The sequence below is a fragment of the Polyodon spathula genome, chromosome 3 (genome assembly GCF_017654505.1).
Source record: "Polyodon spathula isolate WHYD16114869_AA chromosome 3, ASM1765450v1, whole genome shotgun sequence".
Taxonomy (NCBI): Eukaryota; Metazoa; Chordata; class Actinopteri; order Acipenseriformes; family Polyodontidae; genus Polyodon; species Polyodon spathula.
Window position 1 is genome coordinate 32,836,792 of NC_054536.1, and position 14,774 is coordinate 32,851,565.

General features: G+C 37.1%; 1 protein-coding gene across 1 annotated transcript; it reads left to right on the forward strand.

Annotated features, from left to right (window-relative positions):
• Positions 1–2,464: 2,464 nt before the first annotated feature.
• On the forward strand, positions 2,465–6,952 carry LOC121308314 (antimicrobial peptide NK-lysin-like). The gene is made up of 5 exons (XM_041240644.1): positions 2,465–2,576; positions 3,045–3,109; positions 5,617–5,697; positions 5,850–6,023; positions 6,867–6,952. Exons 1-4 carry the CDS (start codon positions 2,534–2,536, stop codon positions 6,018–6,020), a joined length of 360 nt encoding a protein of 119 aa, XP_041096578.1. The 5' UTR covers positions 2,465–2,533; the 3' UTR covers positions 6,021–6,023; positions 6,867–6,952.
• The last annotated feature ends 7,822 nt before the right edge of the window (positions 6,953–14,774 follow it).

Sequence of the window (14,774 nt, forward strand, 5' to 3'; positions counted from 1 at the left end):
ATTAAATAATAAATAACAAGCTAGTGATCACAACTGTGTACTGTTCAGATCTAATTGAAAATAATAGAGATAAACATTTGGTTTCACATGTGGAAACACTGTTCTGCATTGTATTACAATGTAGCAACATTGTTGCGAAAAATAGGAGAGAGCATAAGAAAGCACGAATATAAAGGGGTTTTGACAGATGTATGATTAAAATGACGTTATACGAGAAGGGATTAATGAAGGATGAACCAGTGTTAATAAATATTGTGGCGAACCGCGATTCCCGCAGGCAGGGGTTTCTCACAGGCGGAGGTGGGAGGCAAAGCCAGGACCTCTTTTTCTGAACCATAGCGTCAATACCGCTGTACAAAAGAGCCGGCTCCCTTGCAGGAGCTGGGCTTATGTCTTCATATTTTGATTGCATAGCCTACCAACCCTGAACAAGGAACGTGAATAACTAAGTGGGCAGTCAGATCTATGTCATTGATAGTATTAAAGCTGATAGGAAAAATACAACACAATGCAAAAGTTATTGTTATAATACAATTTTACCGTTGAATGTAATGCTTTAAGCAGTAAAACTGTAAAAAAAAAAATAGTTATGCTCTAAAGATGTGTTCAAGGGAGTAAAGAAAGGTGGAAACATTTTAAGATAAACATTGAAAACATTATTTACTATCATTTATTGATTGGTTATTGATTATTTATCATTAGTAATGGTTATTAAAATTGATCAGTTAATGCAATAGATGTTTAAAAAGTAATGTGCTAGTAATAACAGTAAACAGAATGTCTAAAACATGTTAATTGATTTTTGTTATTTTATAAACATGAATGGAAGTGGTTTAAATTGCTGTTAGAATGTTTTAGTATTAAAGAGTTAATATTTGAGAATGTGCTTCACTGATCTGAGACAATTCAGAGGTCAGAGTGCATGAAAACAAGACAGGCTGCTGTATTGTGTTCCATAAAATTCAAGAGAATGTTTCTTGTTGTTTTACAGACAGCTGTGAATAAAAATAAGTAAATGTGTTGCATATAAATGCTATCTACGCCCCTCATTCTATTTGTGTATCATTAACAATAAACTGTGAAATTAACATCATGTCTTGTTCATTAAAATGTGTTTAAACTGACATAAAAGGTCACTTGAGTGTGAACCCACCTTGAGATACTTCATTTCTTACCTTAAAATTATGCATCATAGATCAACATTGTTTTAATGAGTTTACACTCTTTGCATTAACATGTGTAATACAATGTGGTAAAATGCAGCATCCATGTATGGAACACATCCACAGAAGTGGTGTAGTTTAGAATGAAAATAAATCACTCTCCTCAAAAAGCAAAGAAATTCATTGCAAAAAAAACTACCTTAATGCAGCAGTTAGGGTTGAACTAATCACCATAAAATCAACGCCATTCCCACCCCCACACAAGCAGTCAAAGGAAGCAGACAAGCTACCACAGACTGTCTTCATCAGGTAAGACATAGAGCATGCAACTCTTTTCAGATGACACAAGAGATATCCATCATCATGGTCCACCGGAAATACACGTACACTTCAACACATACACACCCACTTCAGGCTGCAGAACCATATCAACTTTACAAAAATAGACCTAAAAACCCTAAAGCCACATCTTTTGTGGCAATGGGTGCAATTCTAAACTGCTGCATTAACATCATTTTGTACAATACGTCTGCATTCATGAGTTGTGGTTTTTTTTTTTTTTTTTTTTTCATAGACCAAAACTTCTCAGAACAAAGACCCCCAACCCCCATTGTTTGACAGTCAAGTACAGGTCACCACAGAGGAGCCAAAACAGATACTTGTGGTTTTCTATAGGCCAGAGCAGCTACCACTGCAATGCAAACATGTCCAGGACTATATACAGACATATACATTTCTATTAATGATACAAATGTGATCTGACTGTCAGGAAGAATTGTGTTAGGTTTTAATTTATTATACCTTAAAAAAAAAACAAAGGGAGAGAAGATGGTGCTTGCAGTCAGAGAGCAAAAGAGGCAGAGAGCCAAAAAAGGTTACATAGGGTTACAGTAAACTTCAAATCTGAATCCTCTATGGGTTATTGTGCATATGTTATTCAAGTTTCATAAATTTGGATCACTCTCCTGGTGCCCCAGTTAAGTGTACTGAATCTCTGAGCTCTGGTTTAAGATGTTTAAATGAAAGTATTTAACTGCTTGCTTTAATTAGTGACTTAAAGGCTGGTCTGCCCATTAATAGTCGGTTTAAATGTTGTGAATACTATTCATGCAATTTTTTTTTTTACTTTACCACCAATACAAATACTAGCCAAATAGCACTCAGTCAAAGTAGGAAGGGTTTTTTTTATGATGTTGCCGCCACCTGTCATCCCACCTATGTTTACCACAGTGGTGGACTGCCAGAGCTGCATCCTGTAGGTTTTAGATATGGCTGAGCTGCTATTTTATGACGATTAGTAGTGTCCCTCATGGTATAAATTCTTGACTGCTGTCACATTTGCACAGAATCTTCAATCTGAAAGACTCAGAATGGCTTTTCTTATTTCTGTCTCATTTATCCTCCTCTCCTCAGGTGAGAATGAATGAATATATATATAATATATATATATATATATATATATATATTATATATATATATATATATATATATATAGGGTGTATGAATATTTAAAAAATTGATATTAATTTTTATTAAAGTTCAAATTTTCTATTACGTTTGATTTTTTTATTGTACAATGTACTGATATCTTGAAACTACTTAAGAAAATGTAAAAGTGCATAATTACTGAGTACAACGTTTTAAATTATATTTAATATTATTTCTATGAAGCATGTAGGAAATTGTGCTGGTTCCATGTCTTTTCAACAGTATTATGCTTTCACCATGTTTTACAATATTAGCTTTTACAAGGGGTCCACTGCAGTTATTCGGTGCACTGTGCTCACTCACACTTCACAAATGTATTTCGAATACTGACAATAATGACTTAACACCAGATATAATCAGAATGACATTTTTAAATTTTTTGGTTGTCTGCAGCACTTGCTGATTCTGATCTGATCCCAAATGATACTCTTTATGAAGAAATCTATTTTTACAAGCAGGTAAGAATTGCTGCTTTCAACTTGGCACCTATTTTATTTTGTTTCCATTTATGTTTTTAATGATTCTTGATTTTTGCATTTTTATCAATTAAAACCAAGGTTTTGGCAAGAAATACATTTTAGGCTAGAGATTTAAAAATAAAGTGGTGTGCTGGCAAATCATTTTTGGACTCTTCTTAGTGATTTACTGTTAACAATTTAGTAATATCTTTTTTTTTTTTTTTTTCATTTCTATCAGGAAGTTCTTGACAATCTGGTATAGACTGAACAATAAATTGCTCTGTAACTCAAAATAGATCACAAGTTGTTTGCAAGAACACCACTTGACTTTGAAATTTCTGTCTCAAATTGAATCCTGGAATTGTAGTCCTGCGCAAAATTTAACCTTGGATTTATTATCAACAACACTGGTAGAATACTGAGGCTGAACAATTCTCTCTTAAATCGTTCAATGTGTAGAAAGGCGACTCTATACGAATAGCTGAGCCTTACAAATGTGACTTATCTCTTAGCAGCAATGAATACAAATGTACCCCCACGGGTTTGAAATTAACATATGTCATAAGTCTTTAAAGATTGTGGGATATCCTTATACAGGAGTGTGATTAATCTTTAATCGAGTACCTTTATTTTGATAACAAGAACATCCTTGTCCTGAGAAAGAGGATTAATTCTTCAAAGTGCACATGGTACATTTTTGGGGTGTATCTGCACCCCTTTTCTCCTCGTGAGGGTTACAAAACATATACATTTTTCACATACTCTACCACAACCACAGCTCCTGCATACTGGCAGCAGAGATTGTTTAGTGCTATGGGAGATCTGAGGGAGTGTATGCATTTGTTTAGCCGATAGTCATTTTCATGAATGTGCATATATATGTGTAAAATACATTCGTTTGCAGTACTGTTTGTCTGCTAGGAGCAAAAACACTGTGTGTTTTTCATATACTGTATAGGCTACCACACGCTCTATGCTATGTACTAATATTTATGTGTTTCGTAAATACTGCAAATTCATAACTTCTGTCCTTCACAGAATTTTTGCATGTGATGTACTAAACAGATCTTTTTCATGAACAGCTACTATAATATGACAACAAGTTTACGAACAACATAAATTACTGTGCATTGTACAGGAGAGATCAGAATTTGCATCTTAATATAAAGATTTTTGCAATGCCTAAAGCCAAGATTTAGAACTTCCTTCTGGCAAAGATAAATGAGTGGTATACTAGTGAAGTGAAAGTAGGCAAATATAATACAGTGTAGGCAAATATAATATGATTGAGCTATGGCTTCTACAGACTCCGACCTTGATACAACTATGGCACGGGCCAAAAAGAAAAGGAAAAACTAATTTCAACAGACGAAATTGACCTGTTAGCTAGTGAAATGGAAAAGAAAATTCAGGAAATATTATTTAACAATTCACAGGGCCAAAAAACATTAAGAAAAGAAACTAACTAACAAAATGTCTTCACTATGACCCTGTAAGCAACAGGCACTTGACATTAAAAAATGGCATGCTTAGGAGGATTACAAAAAAGAAAGCAGCAGAAAATAAAAAACAAACAGGACACACTGAATATGATGTGTTACATGCAGCACAGACCCTGGGCACAGTGAAAACAAAACAAAACGTAGATCTAAAAAGCATAATTAAAACTAAGCTTGTTTCTATATATGGAAGTTTATCATGGTACATTTACACGGCAATTCTGCAGTTTACCATGCTTGTACTTGTCTGTACCCTAACTATGCTTCCCTATGCTTTCAGTGCTTAAATTTAAGAACATTTCAGAAAACTTTTGTTTGAGTCTGTGTATATTTTAGTTGTGTAAAGGAACAAAGTACAATACATACAGTAGGCTATGCAAGTAAATAGGGAGTGAAAATTACTTTAATACATCACGAGTAGGTCTACGAAATCAGAAAAACTTACAAAGTCAAGATGAGAAAAAAAAACTCAATGATACATACAGCACTATGTGTGTAAATAAACAAATAAATAAAATATAAAAAAAAAAATACTTGGCATTTCAAAACTACCTCTATTCAATATAGTGTATACTAATATAAACCAGTTTTGTGCTGTGCTTGTGCTTGAGATTATGTTAACCATGTTTGTGTATGGTGGGTAAATTTGTACCCCTTTCCATTTTCCGTGTGAGCTTAATTATTGCTGCTGAGGGTTTTTAGTGATAAAAAGAATTAAGTGATTTTTGTACCTCAAACAGATTGACTATTGTTTTTTATCCCAGCCCCTCTTACAAAAGTTTACTACAGTAAATGCTTAGCAAAGTGTAATAAATCACAGATAAAGCATTGTATAGCACAGGTAAGCATTGTAAAGATCATATTAATAAACATGGCAAACCAGGATGAACAAAATGCTTAGTATAACTAGGAAAAGCATAGTAAAAATGCAAAACTACTCTGGTAAACTCATATAAAGCCCCTTCAACATATACTTGTCATATAAATAACCCTGCTGCTATATTACAGGTAGAACTGGGTATTCAGTGTAAGATGTGCACCATGGTTGTGAAGAAACTGGAGAAAATCCTACCTGATGATCCCAAAAAGGTAATCCCCCCCCGTCCGGCCATACCTACTGACCTGTGACCCACAGAGACAGTTTGTTTTTTTGCTAAATTACACACATTTACCAAACCCATTTTAATTAGTATTTAAATATATTTTTTATACTTGGTTTTAACTTTTTTTTCCCCCCGTAGAATGATCTTATTAATAAGCTGCACGTTGTATGCAGCAAGATTTTGGTTTTTCAATCCACATGCAAGAAATTTGTGTCCAAGTATGCTGGAAAACTTGCTGAGGAATTAAAGAACAAGTCGGATCCAACACAAATTTGTAGAGACATTGGGTTCTGCAAGGGGATCCTATAAGAGGTACACTACAACATTTTGTATAAGTGAAATAATATGACAAAAAGTAAAATAAACAAGTCTATGCAGTATTAACCCATCGAAGCTTGTTTGGAAGTCTCTCACCTTAACCCTTGCTAGTTCTGAGGGGTAAAATTCAAATCGAGAATTAGAGACGACATAGTTTATTCATCACTGTAAGTTGTTTTTTGTTTGTTTTTTTCCCCAAAAATAAAATAAAATCTAAGTGGATTTCTCATTAGCAGCAAACCTATTTGAGTGGTCAAAAGGACGTTTTTAAGATTGTGAGTGGCAGTCACATGGTTTCAATGTATGTTGACTACACTTTATTTAAGTTGCATGAGTACGCTGTACACTAATCTGATGCAGCTGTTTGACCAGCATTCGTAGCACTGCTGATCCCACATTATATATTTGGAAATTAAATATTTATATTGCTGGAAGGAAATTAGATCATCTTACTTACAATCAGGAATCACACTGTATTTATTCTTACCTGAGTGTCACCTTGTTTAATTTTTGTGCCGTTTATATCTAGATAGACTGTTACTGTGTTTTTATGCTAGATGAAACCAGCTTTGAAGCAGTTAAAAAAAAGGACCTTCCTTAGCTAATGTGGCTCACGTAACACTTCAATTAATGTGATTTTATACATTGCTAATTGACATGCCTATATGACGCAGCTTTAGAGAATACCAAGGTACTGGGAAGGATTGTGTTGTTGTTGTAACACCCATGTTTATCTCGCCTTAGCTAAGGGGGTGCACAGCATTTAGATTCAATCTGCTCCACAGAACCAATTGACATGTATTTATTTCCATGTTGTTTTTTTTTTTTTCCTTTCAGATTTGATTTATTTACAGAAATATTGATAGTCAGAGCTTGGAGTCCTCAAACACAGAGCACTTGTGATTCAATAAAACTTGCAAAAGTCACCTACTGTGTGTTGTTTTTCTTTGTTTAGAGAGGGTTTAAAAATACACTTTTAACCTTTTCAGAACTTTGTATAAAAACTGCATAAATAACAGGAAAATAGGATCATTAATAATACCAGGGGGGCGGGCAGTATAGCGTGCTAGCCCCCCTGCAGTCCTGGACAATAATGACTTGTGCTACTGAGATGATTGACAGCCCAGAGATCCAATGAGCGTTTCCCGCGGTGATTCTGGCCCAGGGATAGGAGAATGACTCTGAGGGTGCCAGGGGGTTTGGGGGAGGAGCCAGGAGAGCGAGGGGCTATTAGAGTGGTTGACTCTGCTGTACAGGACTGGAAGGAAAAATAAAAACGTTATTGAATCAAAAGTAATGTGGTCCCAACCTCGTTATTGCTTGGACGACCAGGGTGCCTCAGTGGTGTTAAAAGTGGGATATGGACCGAGGAAATCAACCCACGTCGGGGGGAGTGAAGCACTGGAATCATCCGGGCCTGAATATCCCCAACAGTCGGGGGTGAGGCGAAAAGTTAATGCTGATGTGGGTGGTGTAACTTTACTGCCTAGCTTGGCGACACGTTCGAAAGGAGCAGGGAGGCTGGAGAAACTTTTGCAAGAGACAGAGCATGAAATTGAGTCCCTGGTAGAAGAACTGGATGGTACCCCCGAGCCCTGCGGTGCCCCACACAGAAGAGCTCCCTCCGGACTGAGACTCAGAGGCACACAGCAGGCCATTGTACAGAGAGCCAGGGTACATCGTAGACAGAAGCCGCCTGTGTACGATGGCAAGTCCAGCTGGGAAATTTTCCAAACTCAGTTTGAGATTGTTAGTGAGCTTAATAATTTATAAAGTTATAGAGTTATAAAGACAGGGGAGCTTACGTGGCAACAAGTTTAACGGGGGATGCAATGACTATTCTGGCTACTTTATCTGTGCACCAACGTTGTGATTATGAAGCACTGTGTGAAATCCTAGCTCTCCGATTCGGAGAAGAGAAACAAGTGGAGATCGCTAGAATTCGAGGGTTAGGGTTAGGATTAGGGTTAGGGATAAAAAGTTGCAAGACAAACAAAAACACACAGGACACAGCACTTTCGCCGAAACAAAAAGACAAACAAAACGGACTATACAGACAAAACACGTTGCGCTTCTATTTTTAACTACTACTATTATTATTATTATTACCTCCGTCTCCAATCCTGTTCTCCACTCACCGAACACACAACCCTGAATGAGTGAAAACATTCTGCTTTTATGCAGCTGTACCGAGACTAGATTGCTAATCAATCATTCAATTGGAGTCGCGGTACAACTGCACGTGAATTAATAAAGTGCAATTCCCCATGCTCACATATTATTACTTTTTACTTGCACGTGAAGTGCTGTGCAATCCTTGTGCCTAAATACAAATATACATTTTAAACACTCGTGTTACATAGACCCGTTTATATCCCGTGTACAGATGACTATACACCAACATTAACACACAACATACAACACAAAATACACACAGGGTCGGGCACTTTGCCACATAGCCTCTCACAGACAGGCCCAGTCAAAACCCGGGGCCGGCTTCTCCCCGTCCCGAATGCTGTCCCACTGGTCACTGTCCAACTGGAGGTCAGCCCAAAACCCCGGGCCCAGGTAACTGCTGTAACAAGCAAAAAGAACAAAACAAAGCCAGTCACTGCAGTTCCGTTACAATGTATTTTATCCCAGTTTTAAGTTTCTAACTATACTCCAGCAGGTTGTCTTATACAGACCACCACAATAATTATGTACAATTGGTATAATGCTATTTGACACACTTCATAACTCCTATATAGTCGTAAAGTCAATATATGTGTTTTACGGTCTAATAAAATGGTTTCCAATTGCACACTGAACAAAATTATTCTAGCCCTGTGCACTTAGGCTAGGCTATCTGCAAGCTAGACAGGGTTCACCACTCAAACAAAAGTACTACTACTTGGTTATAACTTCCCTTTATCGCTTTGTCCAACTTTTCCAGGTTCTTCCTGCAGTCTTTCTCTTTCTTTCCCATGCTGATGAACTCAGACTGTCCTCTCTTCTGTAATTTACCTTTAAAGGATCCAAGTGCTATACTCTCTCTCTTTCATTCTGTCTTCTATTATAATTTAGTAAAAAACAGTTTAAAAAAAAAAAAAAAAGGAAAATCGGCAAATCTGAAATTGATTCATCTCTTCTTGTACACTGAAATGTCTGTTAAATTAAAAAGCAATCAGCAACAGGCAACCAACTTCACATCCCTTAGCACGGAACAGGTTATAAAAGGCTCACATTTCTCGTAACTGGAATAAGGATATTGTTTTTTAACTTGTTCAAAACTAAATTAAATTTATTATCCAGTGAAAAATATTATTCTGCGATTTAAACCTTTTCCTTTAACAAAATATTAGTCTGAGCCAAAAATGTATAAACTTGCTTGTAATGTGTCATTGCCAAGCATATTTGCACATATTCTCTGCAATCCACACAAACAGTCACTGCAAAACTTCAGCACTCATGGATACATATTTCTTGTTACAGGTTTCAATCAACCTGGAGTGCATTTCATTCTGTGCATATTCTCCATCACACAGTCGCAGAAATTAAAGTATTTTACCTAAATCTTTTTCATCTCTTGGTTGTATTGGATAGCAAAAGAGCATGCACAGAGCAGGCACAGTTCCCAAAGGAAGCAAAAAATGGCAGAACACTTGCATTATTTTGTTTTCTAAAGGTTAATGTAACAAAACAATAAATGTTTAAACAAGTATGAAACCAAGAAGGTGCACTTACGTCCTTAGATTAGAATGCCAAGTTTATTTATAGCTGTGACAGAGATTGAATGACGTTTGGTGTAAGATCTCCCTCCTGACCTGAGAGGGTACTAGATAAAGGGAGCAGAGTACCCTGGTCTAAAAGGTATGACACTTTATTCTCGTGGGTAGGTGGAAGTTGGTCGGCTAGAAAAGGGGTCATGAGCGAGGGTATAAAATAAGGGCATAGGAAAGTAAGCTGTTCCTTTGTAAATGGTTAGAAGAACAACCTAAAAAGAAACAGTTACTGTTCTGTTAGTCTGCCTTGTAAACGTTGTTTGTTTGTTTCGTCTGTTTTCAAGATTACTAGCACGATCCGGAGCTGCAGCCGCACGCCAGCATCAAACCCAGATACCAGCACTTCACTTTCCACTAGGAACTGTCTTTTCACCACAAGCACTTAATTCACGCACCGTAGGAACTGTGTCTATGTCTTTGTGTTTTGTGTGGGTGATTAAACTGGACTTTTGGTTGCGGGTCAAACCCGTGGGATTATACAAACTGAAATGATACACGCCGCTGGATCTTTTCCATCATTTATTATTTACAGGTATTTGCCGTAACGCTCTGGACATTGTAAAAAATTTCAATAAACACCCTTGCACCTGTTCGTAACTGTATGTGTGATTTGTACCTGCACTGCACTCACCTGTATCTACTCATCACTTTGCCACAGTAGTATACACAGCATTTATTGCAAAAAGTAACATTTTGTAATGTATTTAGCATGTCTTCAGTCAGAAATCTCACATTACTAGTTTATGGAAGGTAGTTTGGGAGCAAGAATGCAAATGTACTCATAACGCAGCACACAAATATTGCAGTCCCATAGAACTGTGTTTCAGATATTGAAGATTTCTACAACGAATTTATCACAGTGGTGTAGTGATAAATAAAAAAATCCGGCCAACCACCCTACATTTTTTGTGGGCAGACCAGTACCTTTTTCAAACCACTTTAACACTCACACACTCAAACAAAACACCCAGTCCAGTGCCCACGCCCCCCTGCTCGCACCACAGTTCTGACAGAGCGAGCTCTCAGCTGTTAAAATATCTTGTGTCTAAGTAATCCAAGATTTGCACATCACAGGAGAGTAGAAGTGAGTAAACTCTGTATCCCTTATATGAGAAGTGGGTAAATGCAATATTGCCCAAATTTAGTGTGGGTAAGCTCTGTTTACCTGCATATACCCCCGACTACACCACTGATTTATCTTCTCATGTAGGTAGCTTGTTCTTGCATCCTGCATGCATCACTTTACATTTATTGCAACACTGTGTGCATTGTGGTATAAGCAAGACTAGTAGTTTTTAGAATTTGGTGTCTCTAATCCTCCCCCCCCCCCCCCCCCCTCCCTGTTAAGGCCAGGCCAATTTAGTTTAAAACAAGCATTGCAATTGCATTTGCCTACTGTCAATTACTTTTTTTATTACATTTAAAAAATAATAATAATAATAATAATAATAATAATAATAATAATAATAATAATAATAATAACAAGAACTAAAACCAATGTGTAATCACCATTGTGGGAACGACTAGTGTTTATCCTTCTGTCCATTCCTGGAGTCATTCGGAGGTTTTTTGTTCCCCAAGAACTCCGAGTACATGTCTCTGCATTCTTCTGAGAAATTGATGCAGATCAGGAGCTCTGCTTTCACGCTGTCCACTTCCAGCCTGTTCCTCTTGTTTCTTCTGTATGAGCATTGATGCATGGTATGGAGAATATGTAGGAGCTGATTTTCTTCATGTTCTTGAAGTTTCCCTGGGCTTTGGTGAACACTTCCAGGTACCTCTCCTCACTGGTCTGGCAATCCTTCATCTCCGGGGAGGATAGAAAGCTTTAAACAATGCCGAATTCTTCGTACAGCACATCCATGTCAATCTCTTTAAGATTTGCGCGCCTGAACGCAAAATAATTCTTCAAAAGGCACAGCATTTGGGGCTAATTTGGACTGTTTTCAGACAAAGTCATACCTGTCACTCAAGTACTTCTTAAATAGTCACTCTCACATTTTCCTGTCACATCTGGTGTTAATTGCTTCCATAGTATTTTAGGGCACTCTTCCTCACCTAAACTCTGAAAGTAGCTTGTCAGAGGTTTCCAGCATTTTAACAATCTGTCAATAGTTGGCAGCAGAGAAAGCCACCTGGTTACAACGTGCCTCAACAGTTTGCACTCCTACACTTCAACAAAGTCACAAAACTCACTCAATTGCTCTGTTCTGCTCGAAGAAATGCTACAGTGAGCATATACCTTGAGAATGACGTTTTCTGCATCAATATCAAGGTTTTCGACAGCGTACCTTGTTGAATTGTGCAAAATATGTGCCAAACAGTTGGCTGCAAGAATGTCCTTTTGAGCACCTTTTAGTTTTTGGTAAACACAGTTGTGCTTTCTGTAATTGCAGCTGAATATGCAGAAAGTTTCTCCAGGCTGAGACCAAAGGCATTGAGTTTGGATAGTATTGCTTCCGAGGTTTCCTGGCTATCACTACAAAAATCCAAAAGTAAATGCTGGATCTCCTTCTCAAAATTAAAATATCTCAAAACTAAGGGGAAACACTTTGTTGCACCCTTGTTTGAGGCATCAGTTGCCAAAGGAAAAGAAAAAAAAATAACTTGCTTTAATGTAATCCCAGTGTTTCTGTAGGGAATATGGCGCGAGAACGTTTTAAAAAAAGAGCTCAATGATGATGTACCTGCACTTTGAGTGTTCAATTTGCTTTTCCGACAAAAATGTGCCGATTCAGAGCTCCCTTTCCTCGGTGGCTGACAACCTTGATATCAGATCGGCACAAGCTGCAGAATGCATGATGCTCTTTCCCTTCTTGCTTTCTGCTATGCTATAATATGCCTTTTAAATATTCTTTTGACCATTCTGAACTGAACAACGTCTTTCGCTTGGGCATTTTGAATTGAGTGTGTGAATTTGAAACTGATGAAGACGACAATGGCTCTATGTTACGTGGCGCAAGCAACAGAGGTAACATAAGGGCGTCATAAGGGCGTACACACGGATACATTTCTATAGTTTTTATTTACAGGTACAGATGAAGTAACTTTATTCTTTCTAACGCATGAGTTTTCTTGTCTGAAATACAGTTTGCATTTTTATTATTATTGCAACTATAAGATTTTTTTTTTTTGTTGCATCCTGTGACAGGAAGGCTGAGGAGGGTGACGTCAAGCCAGAAGCAGGAACTACAAACACACAGGCAGTACTCAGGTGCAAAGCGCACTGCGGTGCTATTTAACACAAAAACAAAATGCTCACAGAGCGAAATAAAATGTTTAAACAAAACAAGTCGTGAACACAAAATCCAAACACTAACAAGAACCGGACTGGTAATCTCCAGCACACATAGCACTTGTTAATTTTTACTTTCGTTTACATCCCCACAAAATCACTTTTTTAAATAAACACCGAATAATTCATTAATCAGCAGGGCTCTTCTGCCCTGCCGCAGTCACCTTGAGTATTAAGTCTAAAAAAACTTCAACTCATTGCTTCAATTACAATTAAAACTCCAGAGTACCATAACGCAGACACAATCCATAAATCAATATACCTGTTTATATCAGTGGCTGAGCTTTAATTCGCTTTGAATTATGAATCTGTTATCTTGCCACTTTAAAAAAAAATATATATATATATATATATATATATATATATTTTCATACACAGAACCCCTGCAAACCCTGACACGATGTAGCATTTTAGTGACTTTTTAAGCACTATTTAAGAGTCAAGTCACCACAAAGGAGCCCACACTTTCTACAGGGTACAGCAGCTCCTACCACAGTGCAAACATCATCTATCTATGACTCAAATGAGAACTGACAGTCAGAAAGGATGATATGAGGTTTTCAATTACTTTTAGCTCAATAAAAGCACACTCAAAGTCAGTTAGCCTCTTTGCAATACTGCAGTGTATCAACACTACCAGTATAGCCAGAAAACGCACACTCAACCACTGTACAAAAAGAGCCAGGCTGGTTTGCATACACCGTTGTAGAGCTTGCAGGGGCTGGCATCAGAATCTGTAATACACTGCATCGCACAGCACTGCTAGATGCATGTCATGGAAAACAGTATTCTAGCACTCAGAAAGACCCCACAGTTGATGTCTAAAACTGTAAATCCATAACTGAATAATGTGGGAATTGAGAATGAAACATTAAAAACAACAAAAGAAATTCAAATCCAATGACAGACATTTTGACTGAAGTCTTTTTTTCAAAATAACTTTAAACATCTGTCAGTGTTTAGTTTCTCTTAGTATTTCTAAATGCAGCTCCATTGAGTGTTTAATATAGTTATGGCTGATTATGAAACAATACCATTTTTCACATTTTTTTGTTTTTGAGAACACAAAGAATAGGGTGACTGTGGTTTTTAAAAGGTTGTAATCATCACTCCTCTAAAAAAACTATTTTCCGCTCCTGCTGTACACAGTGGATATAATGTCAGTGGAAAAGTAGCATGGAGAACTGGGTTAGATTCTGAGAGTCCCTAATTGCTAAAATCTTGCAGATGAAAAACAAAAAAGTAGAATAACGTTAGTTGGATTAATTACAATATACATAAAGAAAATGGTGGCTAAAACTACTTAAAGCTTATTTTCTCTATGCACAGTGTGATTAGTCACTTTCCTGAGAGGGTAAAACTTTGAGGTGGTGTGGCAAAGTGGTTAATAGTGTGCAGGTGCAGGTGACCAAAGAACAGACAGACAATTGTAATCCGGGTGCAAAGATTTGTTTTTTGTATTTCTTTTATATCCAGTGCCTGACGGCAAAACAAACAGTAAATAACAATGCAGGTAAGTAATACAGCGGCGTGTATTACTTGCATTATAATCCCCTGGTTGGTCCCGAAATAATAGTCCCGTTATTGTATCCTCACATTAAAACACAAAATACATACACAAGTCTGGTTAGTGCGTGAATTAGTGATTGTGGTACAATTACAGTACTGATATGAGTGAAGTGCTGT

Coding starts and splice junctions, on each gene's coding strand:
- LOC121308314 (XM_041240644.1), top strand. CDS start 2,534: ATGGCTTTTCTTATTTCTGTCTCATTTATCCTCCTCTCCTCAG. Junction 2,577..3,044: donor ATTTATCCTCCTCTCCTCAG/GTGAGAATGAAT, acceptor GGTTGTCTGCAG/CACTTGCTGATTCTGATCTG. Junction 3,110..5,616: donor AAATCTATTTTTACAAGCAG/GTAAGAATTGCT, acceptor GCTATATTACAG/GTAGAACTGGGTATTCAGTG.